Source organism: Callorhinchus milii, unplaced genomic scaffold (genome assembly GCF_018977255.1).
Source record: "Callorhinchus milii isolate IMCB2004 unplaced genomic scaffold, IMCB_Cmil_1.0 Scaffold1, whole genome shotgun sequence".
NCBI classification, from domain to species: Eukaryota; Metazoa; Chordata; class Chondrichthyes; order Chimaeriformes; family Callorhinchidae; genus Callorhinchus; species Callorhinchus milii.
Window position 1 is genome coordinate 130,043,781 of NW_024704742.1, and position 16,404 is coordinate 130,060,184.

At 43.5% G+C, this 16,404-nt stretch overlaps 1 protein-coding gene across 1 annotated transcript in view; it reads right to left on the reverse strand.

Moving 5' to 3' along the window:
- tln1 (talin 1) overlaps nucleotides 1-16,404 on the reverse strand; it is a 157,620-nt gene that overhangs the window by 60,145 nt on the left and 81,071 nt on the right. The window contains exons 11-23 of the mRNA XM_042335651.1: nucleotides 16,186-16,341; nucleotides 11,032-11,133; nucleotides 9,919-9,995; nucleotides 9,188-9,368; nucleotides 8,563-8,676; nucleotides 7,589-7,697; nucleotides 6,699-6,907; nucleotides 5,780-5,878; nucleotides 4,098-4,265; nucleotides 2,710-3,004; nucleotides 2,151-2,317; nucleotides 1,761-1,889; nucleotides 701-814 (exon numbers count right to left, since the gene is read on the reverse strand). Coding sequence (XP_042191585.1) covers nucleotides 701-814; nucleotides 1,761-1,889; nucleotides 2,151-2,317; nucleotides 2,710-3,004; nucleotides 4,098-4,265; nucleotides 5,780-5,878; nucleotides 6,699-6,907; nucleotides 7,589-7,697; nucleotides 8,563-8,676; nucleotides 9,188-9,368; nucleotides 9,919-9,995; nucleotides 11,032-11,133; nucleotides 16,186-16,341 — 1,920 coding nt within the window. The remainder of the gene's footprint in view (nucleotides 1-700; nucleotides 815-1,760; nucleotides 1,890-2,150; nucleotides 2,318-2,709; nucleotides 3,005-4,097; nucleotides 4,266-5,779; nucleotides 5,879-6,698; nucleotides 6,908-7,588; nucleotides 7,698-8,562; nucleotides 8,677-9,187; nucleotides 9,369-9,918; nucleotides 9,996-11,031; nucleotides 11,134-16,185; nucleotides 16,342-16,404) is intronic.

Here is a 16,404-nt window from a genome sequence, read left to right on the forward strand (position 1 = left end):
CAATTGCGCACAGCAGTGTCCCACAAACAGTCGTGGATTGAAAATGACCAATTTATTATTGTGTTGTTTTTTTGGAGGGATTATTATGAGGCGTGTGGAGTAAAGAAACTTGCCCAAGGTTTCGCCCTGACCTGCCTGGAATTGAACTCAGGTCTCTCACTTGCAAAGCGAGTGCTCTAACCACTGAGCTACAGGACTCCATAAGGCCAGAGAGGAGCACAGAATAGGTATATCAAGATAGTGGAGGGAGCAGAACAAAAGTACTGAAACAAATTTATTTCAAAGGCGTGGCAAGGATGGGGTGGGGGGGATGAGTGACAGATGGGGAGTCTGTAAGGAGTACAGTAAATCTCACATAAGACATATCAGTTGGGACTACATATTTAACATGAGTTATGCAAGGTGTGAGTTATGTGAAACTCACGTAAGTCGCATCATGTACAACTTATTTAAAATTATGTACAGGTAGGATTTTATGTGACTTACACATCATAAATACAAACATACTGAATTGGCTGGTGACATTACGGCAAGGTTTAACTATGTTTAACCCATGCATATTAAAGCTCTGCGGGTTTTACTTTAGAAAGAGGTAGTCTTTTTCCATACGACTACTTCTGGATAAGGGTTTAGTAAAAGGGCTTGAAATAAATATTCCTTTGAAACACTGCAAAGGTGAAAACTATAATAGAGCTCTCACCTTACAGCTCTGGACCATCTGCTGCTGTACGGCTGGGTTCTTGTTTGACGAGGCAGCGTGTTGAGCCGCAGCAATAGTCTGTGTTGCAGCAGCTGCAGCTTGCTTCGCTGCGTTCTGAAGAGAGAAAGGCACGACCGTAAAATTCAAGTTCAACATTTCCCCCTCCTCGTTTTGTTACGAAACTAGAATTATTTTACAAATCATATACAACACCAGATAAAACCATTAACTCTGCATTCACTCACAAAATACACTTTACAGTGCGTTGAGATGGCTCAAAGACATGATAAGCCACTAAATCAAATGCAAGGATTATTATTATTATCATCATCATCATCTACTGAGCTTCAACTCATGCTGTTAAAAACATGCATGAGCAATAACAGCCATTCAGAGAGTTTTGTGCGATGGTCCAAGAGCATTAATGTCCAGTAATGATAAAAAATACTCGATGCTCAAAGTTTTTCAGAAGTTGATTTGTAAAGTGCAGGGATTGCAATTATCTGCAAACATAGCAGCTATTTTGAGCGAAACAATGCTCCCTTGTCAAGCAGTGAACCAATTTCTTCAGTTTAATGTCTAATCTGAAGGACAGCACCTCTGACAATGCAGTACTCCTCCAGCACTGAATTGAGATGTCAGCTTAGAGTTTGGCTTGAACCCATTAACATCTGACTCGGAGGCGAGAATGTTATCAACTGTGCCAGGCTGACACCTTGAAGAGCTTTTTGGCTGAGCCAAAAAAACAATTTTCAAGCAAGACTACCCAGTTAATAATGATGCATGACAACTCTGGCTTAATCTCTCTCTATAGTCATTGGACACTAGTGTCAAGTGTGTTCATCAAATGCCCCGTTGAGATCAATTAACTCAGTCCACTGAATGTGGGACCTTTTGGACAGGATGGACCAGGGCATTTCTCCATGAATGCACATTGCTATCAGAGAAGCCTGAAAACCCCACTTCAGGCTTTACCTCTGTTAGTACAGTCCTTGCTATGACAATAACTGACAAAGGCTACAGGCAACATTCACCTGTTACATCAGGTTTTTCCACTCACCTCTAATTTGTTCATTAATTTCTTCTTGATGGCATTCTGGGCTGCTGCATTGGTGGCCATTCGCAAACCTTCAGCAGCTTCTCTCAACCTCTGCTGCTGCTCTTCACTGTCAGGATTAGCTGCTGCACCCTAAACACCAAGAGACAACAACAAAATAATTCAACCTTCCCTTTGTACAACCAACATCAACACAGAATGGTGTAATAAAACTACAAAAAAAATGAAACTGGAAAAAAACTTTTCTCCAGGCTTCTTTTATGCTCTTGAAACCACGATTTGGCAAGTAGACACTGGGAAAGAAAAAAAAACTAGCAGCACTTTGTATTTGTGTGGACTTTGATGCTACAGACTACACACAAACTCTCTTAGCTATCCCAATTTTAACGTTACCTTTGCAGCTTCCACCATCTTGGCAGTGGCGTCTGCTAACAGCTTGGCTGCAGAGAGCAGCTTCCTGGAGTGCTCGAGGTCTGATTCACCTTCAGCATCGGCTTTGATGGCGTTCACCAGATCCGAAGTCGCTTGAGCCAGAATTCTTGCCTGACGTACCATTTCACCTGTTTTGGGGATAGGTGATAGGAGGGGAAAAATAGAGAGAAAACGCATGAGAAAATGGCATTTACTATTTAATAAATATTCTGCACAAAATGCTTTATGGAGATCAAATTAGCCAGAGGACAAGAAGCGCACATCACAGTACCATTGAGACAAATCAATACTAATACAGTTAACAAGATTAGTTTATGAATACAGAAGTGATGATACTGATGGAAGCTTTAGCCACGCATCACATTTCATTTGTAAGCAGATGTTTAAATGTAGAAGGACTTTTTTTAAAAAAAATCTTATGGTGGTTTCCCAATCGAGATAATAAGACATTACATGTTCACCTGCAGCAACCCGTAAAGTCACAAGCCTGCGCATTCATCAAAAGCACAAACATCCTTACCAGCATCCCCCATGGAGCTGAAAATGTTCTCAGTGACTGTCAGGATGGTGTCTGTGGCCTGATCGTAACGTCCTAACGGGTGTCCTCCGGTGGCGTACAGCTTGATGTGCTGGAGGAGGTCATTGAGGGCCTGTGATACAGTGGTGGCAGCCACTCCAACCTGCTTCAGCAGCTGCTCGTCTTGTGTGGCAGCCTGCGAGGCCTCCACACAGCCCTCCACTGACTTAGCGACCAGCTTGCCAGCTTCAATCAGCTGCTCCTGACATGCCGGGGAACTAATGGTTGGAGCTACAACCTGCAAGAGTAGAAATAGATGCAACTTCCTTACCAGTGCTTTACTTGTACAATCAGATGTCTCTTAGGGGAACCTCATTTTGCTCTGATGGTAGTTAAATCAGAACACAGAATAAAATGTTTACATACATATCACATTTATTATATGTGAATTACTTACAATATATTATAAATCGTGTTATCATCATATTTTATATACGGATATTATAATCACAAGATTACCCCAAAAAATCTATTACAAGATTAAAATACTATTTTAAGAAAATGCTCATTTTTATAAAGCTTTCCAACCAGAATCCTTTCTGAAAATTTGGCTATAGCTAGTCTGCCCAATACAGTTTTTATTTTTTATACTGCATATACATTGGAAAATAAATCTGTGTAAACAAGGGGTCAAATAGGACAGTCTCTTCCTAAAATACCCCAAAAGGCCATTTGGAACATACTCAAAAGAAATAATTTGTCTGCAAAATACCGCCATGACACTTTAGAGTGAATCCTGTGAAACAATTTGAGGCATCCTCCTGATGTGAAATTCCCTATATCAAATGCAAGGATTCTTAGTGTTGTGATAACGTATAATGTACTTCAACGATGGATAATTATTTCTGCTACAATGATTTGTGCTGCATATAAGGGGTTTGTTTCACTATATAAGGCATAATATTTTCATCAAGGAGTGCGGAAGCTGTCTGTTGCAGTGGTGGATGTTTAGTTCTGTAAGGTCTGAAGAACCTATCTTGAGGTGGCAGCGGGCAGAGCTTTCTTGTGTCTGAATAAAAGTACCCAGTGCAATCATAGGAGTATAGGAACAGGAGTAGGCCATTCAGCCCCTCAAGTCTGTTCCATCATTCTATTAGATTATGACTAATCTGTACCTCAACTCCAAATACCGACTGTTGCCCATATCCTTTGATACCCATACCTAACAGAAATCTATCCACCGGAGTCTTGAAAATCTGACTGGATGCAGCATCTACAGCCTTTTGGGGGAGAGAGATCCAGATTTCCACTACGCTTCCACCAATTTCATTAATACTTTAAAAGTTCACCGCGTGCTCGTGACCAACAAACGAGGTCTTGTAAACGCTTACCTTAGTACAAGCCACGAGCTGCGAGGTGGAGAGAGCACACTGTGTCGCAGCGGCTATGACACGATTCTGCAAACCCGAATCATCTGCTTTCTGAGCCACATTTTTCGACCTCAGGACCAGTGCTGCTGCCGCATTTGCCACAGCTTTGGCCAGCTGCATGAGGACCTCCTGGAAATGGTCAGAAAATCGACAAAATTAAGAACGGCAACATTCGACAAACGTGGGAGAAGAATCAATAGGAATCTACTATTCATCAGCTCAGTAAATTCAAGATTTCCACAAGTTACTCCAGAGAGTTTGTTTGATCCAAAATTCCAGGGCAACATAAACCAAGATCATCCATGTTGCTAGATTATATTGGATTACTAGTTATATTATGGACACTGAAAGGCTCTATCTGGCTTGCACGGCATTGTTTAACCTCATTTCCCAGGTTTATTAACGCTAATGTAAGCTACGTCAGGTCTAGGTGGTAACAGAGATACGGTCAACAATCCCCTATATTTAATAAAATTGGTCATTCATTTAGTTTGTGCAGCATTGGAGGGTGCAAACTTGTTGCTACTTTCACCTACAAATACACAATATGCTTCGCAGGAAAACAGTAAAACCTGTGAAGCACTCCGAGACATTTGGACGGCCTGCATGATGTGGCATTATATTCGGGATGCTAACCCGTGTGAAGGGCGCTATGTAAATGCAAGTTGTTGTTGTTGCATATCAAATGAAGGGATTTTATTGATATTATTGTAATATAAAACAAATTGGAATAGTTTTGTGTGGTTTCCCTTTGCTAAATATCCATAATTTCATACACTTAAGTCATTGTTTCCTGACAGCCTATCCAGTCACAGCACTAATTTAAAAATTAGAGCAAAGTTTAAAATAAACCATATCAACCAGATAGTTCCTTTTCAAAGATTAAACAGTATAATAGTCAAAACAAACTGAGGATTAAACTGAAATGTGTGCATTAAAGAAATTATTGGTGAACACCACTCTGTACTTATCCCAAAGTGCACTGATCAGGCAAGAAATGGACCCCTGCTGCGGAGCCTTCATATGTAAGCATTCTTGCTGCTGAAACGTCATTCATGAATCTAGTTTCCAGCTTTAGGAATTGAATGACTTGTTGTTAAGTTCTGGTACTTCGCTGCCCAAAATACCTGGGTCAAAAAGTGCCAATGATCTCTGCATCTAATTTTTTTTTATAAACTGATTCCCTCCATACTATGAACCAACACAGGTTTCTTGCAATTACAAGACAAACACTAACCAATGCAGCGTGGGATACCTGCAAAGTGGTTTGATTAAAATTTAATCTGGAGAGAAATGCAATCAGATACATCCACCTCAAATAGTTAGTACATTTTCTAACGAGACTTCAGTTATTATTGCCAATTCTGATTCCATGGCACTTTCAGATTCGGAGAAAGAGAAAAAAAATCAAATCCCAATTATTCAAAATATATAATAATTTTTAAAAAGCACTGAACGAATTGCATTTACCGGTCTGAGAACAAAGCCTGAAACAATCCTTGATGTGTATTTGTGTGCATCTACAGGAAGCTGTACAAAGCATTTACAAAAATCCAACAGAAGGTTAAGACACTTTAAAACGCAGCTGTAAATGTGCAATTATACTACGACTGAAAAAAAATGTAATTTCCATTAGCGCATACCTGAAATCGTGGATCGGCATCGCTTTCCCCGATCTGCTGCAGAAGCTCACCACTTGTGTGGCCCACAGTTCCAGCAGCAGTGAGTAGGTGCTGACGAGGCTGAAACACAGACAGGGGCGAGTATGAATGCTTTCTGCATCTCATTCAATAAACAAATCCTTACTGTCAACTTGTACCAATTATCAGCTTTGACTGATAAATTGGAAGGGGGGAAGAACGTAGTAACACTGGGCACTGCACAGTAGATGTCGTCTGTTTACTGTGACAAAGATCACCTGCTCTTTCCGTCACTTGCATGCATCTTTAATACGGAACATCGACTGGTGATTCTAGTCGACAAATCCTACATAATTTACAAGGTAAATGTGATAAGGAGGACTGTAAATAATTCACTTGCTCAACTTTGCTGCACATTGCCTAAAAACAGACAATGTGCCAGTTATACTAGGAACTGACACCGTTGTCCTATAAAACCTTAGCCAGTGCCTTTAACTCTCTGCAACATGCAGTCATGAAAAAGCCATGGCTCATGTCCTCTTAAGTGTCTTATCTAAAGCAGAGCTTGCAAAACCCAACTTTCCCTCACGTCCCAATCTATTACAAGGGCACCTGCAATTTGCTGTTGATCAGTTGCAATGCAACCTTGCGTGCTCCCCCGCTGCATTTAGGTAGATTTTAAAGTGGGTAATGGTTGGAATTTATTGCGCTTTGCATAGGCCAACATATATTTGCCCACAAAACATATAGTCAATTCACTTCACAGAATATTATGTGAAGCGCTTTGAAATGCCTTGAAGACGTGATATGGCGCTATATCAAATGCAGGGATTATTATTATATACAGCAACAGTTTGCTGCTTGTATACAGCACTGGCCCACTTGACTCAGTACTTTGATGAATCAAACAGTACAAGTTAACCTCAGCAGTTGCTGGCTGAGCTGTCTTCAATAACTCTGAAACAGCACAGGCCAGGTTCTTGGCAGCTTTCAGCAGCTGCTGTCCATTCGCGCCCTCGTCTTCCATCAGGGCCGCCAGTAGTTTGACGCCTTTTGACATTTCCGTCAGGTTTGAGGAGATGGTGGTCACTGCACACCCAACGGCACTGTAATCTGTATCAGCAGGGTTTCCTGTTACATAAAACCAGCAGACCAAGATTAATATAATGCAACTCCTAAGCAATAAGTATGAAAATAAAAAGCTTCTCCGCTGCATCCCTAGGAGCTCAGAACCATAAAGGAGAACTGTTTCGACACAGGAGTTTTATGCCACAAGCTTAAAATGTACTTGAAAGTTGCTGTCCTTGGAGACAAGAACAGAGTGCTTGTTGTCCCTTCTAAACAGAATTCAAATTACATATTGCACAGACATAAATGTTCTTGCTTTTATTAACTTAATGAAACATGCTAATTATTATACCCAGGAATAAAACTTAAAAGTTATTCATAAATCATCCCAAATCAGCTTTGATTTTCTCTGCTAAAAGCACAACCACATAACCGCTTACTTAACGCTCAAAATTACACCCAATACTTAAGACCAATTTGTCTTAAAAATTTAACAAGAATTAGGATTTTAATTGTGTTTATTTTTGCACTGCACCAAATTTAAGAATTTTCCACCAAGATATTAAAAATGTAAATAAAATGCAAATTAAATCAAATACTTGACTGCCCAGCAGTTTGGGACGTCCTCCCGATGTGAAAGATGCTATACAAATGGAATTGTTGTTGTTGATGATGTTGTCGTTGTAAATCAAAATGGTTTTATTGGCTAAGACGAAGGAAATTTCTGCCAATGAGTTCACGAACCTGCGGTGAGATTGACCACTGATGCTGTGCCTGCAGTAATCGCATCAACCTGGGAATGGATCTCATGTTTGGATTCATCCATTTTCATTTTTTTCCATTCATTTGAGGCCTAGGGGCACAAACATAACATTATTGCAATCTCTTCAACAGCAAAGGACACACAATACAATTAATGCAGTACTATTGCTCACCAGTGCTGCAAAACAACCTGTGTAATGGACTCACAAATCAAGACTACAATATACAGTAGAGCTTTATGAAACTGTTAAAAAGAAATCTATTAAATATGAGTAAAAGTAGCAGCGGTGAAAAGTATGACCACAACAAATGTTAATTCAATATGCATCCATCAAAACAAACTACTTAAGGAATAATCCTAGAGATTATTGTTCTAGTCAGTTATTTAACTAGACTAATAAGTGGCTTGCTTGGTTCGGGTGAGAACAATGTAGTGAGTAGATTGTGCATTTGAACTCCACAACAGGACTTTTAATCATAATAGAAATAAACATGACAAGGGAACACTGGATGTACTGTCTTGCTGGTGAGATGTTAGCCTGTTGCGATGAACATTAAGATCCAATGGTACTGTTTTAAAAAACAGGACATTTTCTCCTACCAAGTTCAATATTCCTCTCATTCAAATTCAGGCCCAGTAAACCTTACTCTGGAAGATGAATAATTGATGAGTAAATAACTGGGTTTTTTCTCAGATTTCTTGGCCAGCAATCACCCAGATTAAAATTGCTGAATCATTTCAGTGCTGCTTGTGGAATCTTACCGTGTGACCATTGGCTGCCGTGTTTGTCTACAAAAACAAAGTCACTATACTTTGCAATAAATCCTGTGAAATATTGTGAGAGGTTATGATGATGTGATAAGGTACTATACCAAATGCGGAGTGCGTGTGTATGTGGCAGAAAGCTTGGACAGTACACAGTTCATTTGAATCTGTGTTAAAGGTTCTGACTTACAGCATCGTGTCCAAGGGGTGGCAAGGCATCAAGATCATCCAGACTGGCTGTTGCTTGCTGAACAGCCTGCATGCTGGAGTTCAGAGTTCCCATCAGCGCTTGCTGTGCAGATGTCTACAAATAAAACATGCAATGTAAAAACCAAGTAAGAACAAATAGGATTTTAATCATGTTTATTTTTGCACAGTTCATTGCTTCTATTATTGGGTTGTCGATATTATTATTATATATTATTAGTACTGAATATTGCAAACTGATACAGCACCCTGAAAGCAACCACTAAACCCTCAAGGATGGCAAAGAAAATCTTCGGAAAAATAATCATTGAGAAATCATTAGTTGTGGTATGTTTCATCAGGGGTCTCCAGACCGCAGTGAGGAGCAGGAAGCCTGCACTCCCCCCACAAGCCTAACCCAATGGTGCCGAAGCCAAAGTCCTTATACATGTTTGTATGCCTGAAACATGTATATGGAAGGGCACTGGTCTGATATTCCCTGGTTGCAAAAATCCGAAATAGTGGCAAGGCAATAAACTATTTATTTCAAAGGCTTAGCCTTGGTATTCATTTTACATCATTTAACTGGTTGGCACTGAAGAGTTCTAGTTCCAGGAAACATTTCTTACCAGTGGAGGCATGTGTCCACAGTGCATCTGTCCACTGGTCACCTGCTGCTGGGCTGCTGGCATTGACCCAACCTGGAAATTCTCCCGACCCCCAGCACCAGAACGCATGATGGCTGGTAACGCTACTGACCCATGCTCCAAAGTCCCAATTCTGTTAAACTGTTGCTGCATGATGGTAGATCTGTAAAGAGCAATAGTGTGAGCAGAAGTCATTCCGTATGCATTTTCAAACAAAAACTATTAACTCATTTTATCTCATTGCAGAACTACACACGGAAAACCTCAAAAAATGATCGCCATAAGAATACAGACTCTGAACACATCAATACATTCAGGCGTACAGAGTTCGAAAACTTCTTTCTGGTCAACCAGATGTTTGACACTTGTACAGCTCAACTCCACAGAGACCGTTCGCCCCCCCACCCGCCACTTACCTCCCACAACAAGGAGTTCAGTTGTATTTTCACTGATGTCTCAAAGTGCTTTACAGGATATACTGTAAAGTGGTCCGACTGTATTTTGTGGGGGAGCAAAATGGTGCCCACTGTTCAGCTCCGGATCCAGTGTTCAAGCATGAGTAGAGTTCTAGTTCCAGGAAACATTTCTTACCAGTGGAGGCATGTGTCCACAGTGCATCTGTCCACTGGTCACCTAATATAGTGAGCTAATATAGTGGTATAAGAACTAGTTCTTAAATTAATGAAATGAACACCTTTTTTTTTGTGACTTACTTCTTAGGAGACACAGAATCCTCCAACATTGTGGATTCTTCATCACCTTCTAGTCCAAAATGATCTTTGCTTTTTTTCTGCAACAGATACAAAGTTGAGTTGATTCAACAGCTTTCACTTGTAATAGCACCTTTTACCTAGAATGTGAAAACTTCATAGGGAGAAGGAGAAAAATGTTTTTAAAGAGGATTTTCAAGGCAAAGACCTTTTGGAAGGGTGTTCCAGAGAGGCAAACACAGAGTGTCTGGAGGCTCGACCACCAATAGTAGGACAGAGGGAGTGAGTAAAAATAAGTATTGCTTTGAAGGAACCTATAATAGTAGTAACAATTATTCGGTGCCCTTCCCCTACCTCAAAAGTTCAAACTCTTAATTCCAGGGCATATTTTTGTCACTTCTTGACCACTAGGTGGTGCATTTTCTGGTCACCAAAAAAACAGTGGGACCTGCGCAGACCAAATAGCAGCAGCAACTTGCATTTATACAGTGCCCTTCAATAGGAGGAAGGGTTTATAATGCACCCTTTGTGTCCTTGGATACATCACTCAAGTGATCCTCCTTTTGTATTGAATTGTCCCTGTATTGTACAGGCACAAGCATGGGCAAGGCATTGAGATACTAATCTGCCACAGGAGCTGTCATAGCTAAGATCACTCCGCCTCTCCCAGCCCATGTTCTCATTCCTACACCCACACTGGACTGTAATCAGGGACAAAAACTGGCCAAAATCTCGCCTCCCTAACCCAGGTGGTGCTGAAACCAAATGAGTCAGTCTGCTCCCTGTCATCGATCCATGAACCCCACAGATCAGGGAAGAAACGTGAACCTTCCTGGTGAGTACAGCTTACTCACTCTCCACTGCTATTTTTTACCCTCCGTTACTGCCTTCCTGTGGTCAAGCACTGTAACAGAACAACAGGCATAGCTTTGTGCCAATCACACCGAAAGTGCACGAAATTGTAAACTTCTCTGAAAATCATGGCATTCTTCTTCATCAATATCTCTTGGAAACCACTGTAAACTTTTAGGCAAGGGAATCTTGGGGATTTCTTCCGATATCTGCGCATTCATTTACGTACAATTAACCAGCTGTAAAATGTACTGGATTGAATACCTTTTTCAAAATGATATCGATGTATCCAGCTATTAGCTGTGCAATTTGTTCCCCCTCAGTTGTCTGAACTGAATAGTAACCGTCCTGGTAGTCACCAAAATCCTGAAAAATAGAAATACATTTAATGAGGTGAAGAAATTCAGCCCCAATCAGCAATGTGCTCTAATTTGTATCAATGTCATCGTCATCGCCATCCGCCCAAAAAATCTAGGCTCCTAGGCTTCCTCCTTGCCTATGACATGTAACAATGGAGGGAGTATTCCTCCCATTCGTCTCCAAGGTTCTGGAACGTCGTCGGGTCCCAGCTCCGCTCCTTTCTTTCTTGCCATTCCCTCTTTGAAACCCTCCAATCCGGCTTCCGCGCAGCCCACAGCACAGAAACAGCCCTGGTCAAAGTCACTGATGACATTCTGAACATCTGTGATCAGGGCTCCCTCTGCCTCCTTGTCCTCCTCGACATCTCTGCTGCCTTCGACCACTCCATCCTCATACACTGCCTCTCTTCTTTACTTAATCTTCATGGACCTGCCCTTGCCTGGTTCGATTCCTATCTCTCTCACCGTCTCCATTTTGTTGCCTCTTAACGGTTTCTCCTCCACCCCCTGCACTGTCACGTCTGGTGTCCCCCAGGGCTCTGTCCTTGGCCCTCTCCTCTTTAATACCTACATGCTCCCCCTTGGTGACATCATCCGCAGACATGGGGTCAACTTCCATATGTTTGCGGATGACACCCAACTTTATCTTTCTGCCTCCAACCTTAACTCCAGGACCACTGCTGTCCTGACAAACTGCCTATCGGACATCAAGTCCTGGATGCGGGCAAATTTACTACAGTTGAATGTGAACAAGACTGAGGCCCTCCTGATTGGCTCGCGCCAGCGCCTCAGCACCTCAGGCTCTGGCAGCATCAACCTCCATGGTTGCACACTACAACTCACCGCCAGTCAGGAACCCAGGTGTCTTGTTCGACCCTCAACTGTCTTTTCTTCCCCACATCCAAGCCATGACCCGCTCTGCCTTCCCTCACCTCCATAACATCGCCCGACTCCGCCACTACCTCACCCCTCAGGCCGCTGAAACTCTTGTTCATGCCTTCGTCACCTCCAGGCTCGACTATGCAAACCCCCTGCTTGTCGGCCTTCCCAACTCCTCCCCCCACAGGCTGCAGATAATCCAGAACTCTGCAGCCCGTGTCCTCTCCCACACCAAACTCCGTGACCCCCATCTCCCCCATTCTCGCCCGACTCCATTGGCTCCCTATCCTTCAGGGGATCCAGTTCAAACTCCTGGTACTCACCTATAAAGCCCTTCATGGCCTCGCTCCACCCTATCTCTGTGACCTCCTAACCCCCTAACAACCCACCCGCTCCCTCTGCTCAGCCGGCTCCAGCCTGCTCCAGGTCCCCAACCCACTTGCCCCACCATTGGCGGGAGAGCCTTCAGCCACTCTGCCACCATCCTCTGGAATTCCATCCCCCAAACACTCCTCCTCGCTCCCTCCTTAGCCTCCTTCAAGTCCCGCCTCAAGACCCTCCTCTTTGACCCTGCCATCGGTCACCCCCCTTCCCCTCCCCTCCCTTCTCCCCCCGACCCCTACTCGGATCTGAAATGCTGTGCACTGTCCAGCGCCTTGGGACGTCCTCCTGACATGAAAGGCGCTATACAAATATTCAGAGGTGTGCAAGATCAGTTGACTCAAATTTCAATTTTGCTCTATGGGGATTTCTGTCTGCTTGGTAGCTGCTGCAAACAAATCGACTGTGAAGGAACCCAATATAGGGGAGTAAGGGAAATGAAAGAGGGCAAATAAATGAATAGTAATATCCAACAAATTTAGATACAATCTTTAGTCTGTGTAGAGTGGGTTAATGTCACTCGAGACTGAAATAGGGGTTGCCAAATTAGCCTCGGTGTTCCTATGCCATGGGATTAGGGGGGTGGGGAGGTCGAAGAAAGAAAAAAAGACTACAAAGACTCTCACTCAGTCTTCACTGGAAAGTACATGTGTGGGAATAGGATCAGGAAGGATTTACCCAGAACTAAATATTTTTATCCAGGCTTACATGAAGAATGGTCTTTTTCTTTAGAAAGGTTTTTCACTTCTTCATGCAGCCAGGCTGTGGGAACGTTCTGCAGCACAGTGCACTGATGTGATTTTGGTGTTTTATCCTAGTTTACAAGAACGCTCATATTGTTGACAACAGAACGTTAAATTGTACTTTTGGCCTTTGGCTAATGAGCAGTAAAACTAGCCAAGGACATCTCTGACTGAAACAAATGCCACTCCTTAATAAGCATGTCAGGAGACGTCCTGAGCACACATTTTATCTAAAAAAAATTGTCATTCTGAATGACTGAGTTAAAGTTTAATCAACAGGATGTTACATCACGACAGACTCAACATACACTCACTCCATCAGGAACTTGCACAATTGGTTTGATATATCAGAACGTTCCATTTCAATTACCAATTGGCACAGCTCCAGAGACAGGTGACCCAATTGAGATGAGTCAGAAGGTGGAATAAGAATATTTATGGTCTATAACTTTAAGACACTGACTGTCTAGCTGAACACTAAATTATACAGATCATTTGTTTTTGGGGGGTTGGGGGATGGGGTGAAGAGGAGCCCTTCCAAATCCTGCCAATGAGCCAGACTGGCTGTGCTGTCTTCATCAGCATCCTGGAGAACTGCGGTCCTGCCTGGCTCAGGGTACAGATCAATTCAGTGTGTGTTAAGTTAGTTAATCTTAGCAAGAGCTGTTGTTGGGGTATGACATTGGCACCAACATTCAAGATGCACCTGGACAGAGTAATGATTCTCCAATTTAACTGGTCATTTTTCTCAAGTTGGAACTCACTGGAATAACTGGCTATCGAGAAAGACAGTCACTATATTTAGTAATTTAAGACATTTTGATGCAAGTTCAGTCTTTTTCGTGAATCTCAGGTGAGGCAATAATTAAGCATTGCAACAGAAGCCTCACTGGTTGCATCATTGCAAGTTACAGGAAGCTTGGGGATTAAAATGTTTATAGAAGCACTTGACTAAAGAATTTAAGAAACCAAACAAATCCAAATTGGACCTTTTAGAACCTGCACTTACAAGGACTGTGAAGATAGCCAGTGGTCTAATAGTTTAGACAGTAAAATGAATTATCATGGGTATCAATGACCATGCTGTTGAAACTAATTGTTTTTTTNATTGTTGAGCGAAGTTAGACCTGCTCACCCGCATTAACCGAATTAGAATTAACCGAATCACACCCCAGGACGTGGTGGCGGGGTGGCTGTCATCACCCGGTCCTCGCTCAGCCCTTTCCCTTCCTCCTCTGGAACTTTCCCCTCCTTTGAGAACCTTACACTCTATCACCCCTCCAACCTTTTCCTCAAAATTCTTCTCCCCCCCAAGCCTTCCCCCACCTTCATCCCCAACATCTCCACCCTTCTATCTTCCCTCTCCCTCAGCTCTGAACGCCTCCTCATCCTTGGCGATTTCAACCTTCACTTCACCCTTCCTGCTCTACCTCCCTCCAATCGGACTTCCGTGCCGCTCACAGTACAGAAACCGCCCTGGTCAAAGTGACAAGTGACATTCTGTCCATCTGCGACCAGGGCTCCCTCTGCCTCCTCGACCTCTCTGCTGTTTTCGATAATGTTGACCACTCTATCCTCATCCACAACCTCTCCTCTCACCTCAACCTCCACAGCGCTGTCCTTGACTTGTTCAGATTCATATCTCTCGCACCGCCTGCACTTCATCTCCTCTAGTCCCCATACCGCCTTGTGTGGTGTTCCTAGGGGTCTGTCCTTGGTCCCCTCCTCTTCAATATCTATATGCTTCCTCTTGGTGACATCATCCGCAAACATGGGGTCAACTTCCACATGTATGCGGATGACACCTAACTCTACCTCTCTGCCTCCTTGACTCCAGGACCACTGCTGTGCTGACTGAGTGTCTGTCAGACATCAAGTCTTGGATGAGAGCTAACTTTCTTCAATTGAACGTCAACAAGACCGAGGCTCTCCTGATTGGTTCCCATCAGCGCCTCCTCACCTCAGGCGCTGACCGCATCACCAGCCATGGTTGCACACTCCACCTTACTAAGCCAGTCCAGAACCTTGGGGTCTTGTTTGACTTCAACTATTCTTTCTACCCCACATCTGCGCCATGACCTGCTCTGCCTTCCCCCACCTCCGCAACATTGCCCAGCTCTGACACTGTCTCACACCGCAGGCCGCCGAAATCCTCATACGTGCTTTCATTACATCGAGGCTCAACTATGCAAACTCACTGCTTGTCGGCCTCCCCAACTCCTCCCTCCACAGGCTGCAGATCATCCAGAACTCTGCAGCTCGTGTCCTCTCCCACACTAGGCTCCATGACCCTATCACCTTCATCCTTGCCCAATTCCACTGGCTTCCCATCACACAGTGGATACAGTTCAAGATCCTAGTTCTCACCTTCAGAGCCCTCCACTGTCTTACACCCCCCTACCTCACCAACCTCCTCCCACTACCAACCTGTTCACTCCGACCTGCTTCATGTCCCCCGGCTTGCTTGCCCCACTATTGATGGGTGGGCCTTCCGCCACTCTGTACCCACCCTATGGAACTCCATCCCGCAGTCCCTCCGTCTCATTCCCTCCCTCACCACGTTTAAGACCCACCTCAAGATCCTCCTCTTCGACTATGCTTTCGATCTCCTTGCTTCCCCCCCGCCCTCCACCCTCCCCCATCCCGACCCTCAGCTCAGGTCCGTAGCTCTGTCTGTCCAGCACCTCCCAACTTGAAAGGTGCTATACAAATGTTATTTTGTTGTTGTTGTAGAATGAATATGTTCCACTAGGGAATGAGGGTTGTCCCCAGAAACAAGCCCCAATCCCCTCCCCCCCACCCCCACCCCAAACTCATCTAGGCCAAATTTTCAATGAACAATGCAGACCTGAACCATGTCTTCAAGACCACACAAGCAAGTCAGGTGTCGGGGTGGCCTTTCTGGCAGGGCAAGCCTGGCCTGAGGCTGGTGATTAAGTTCTCAAGTGAGCTCTGCGTTCCGGTATCTCCGCTTCCTCTTGTGAGAGCACATCAAACTCCTCAGATCGGATGCACTGCAGTACCAAACCCAAACTAACTGTTGCAAAAACACTTACCAGGGTAAAACTCTTTGGTGATGCTGCCCAGCGCTTGATATTGGTCAGGCTCCATTCCTGTATCACCTCTTTTGTTCTCTCATCCACACGCATCACACTTTCCTTGGTAATTCCCAGCAAACGTGGGACAAGCTTATTCTTCCCTTTCATTTTCTCCTACAAAGGGTTCAATACATTCATATTAGTTCACTGCATTTCTTGAGAATGCTTAAAGAAACA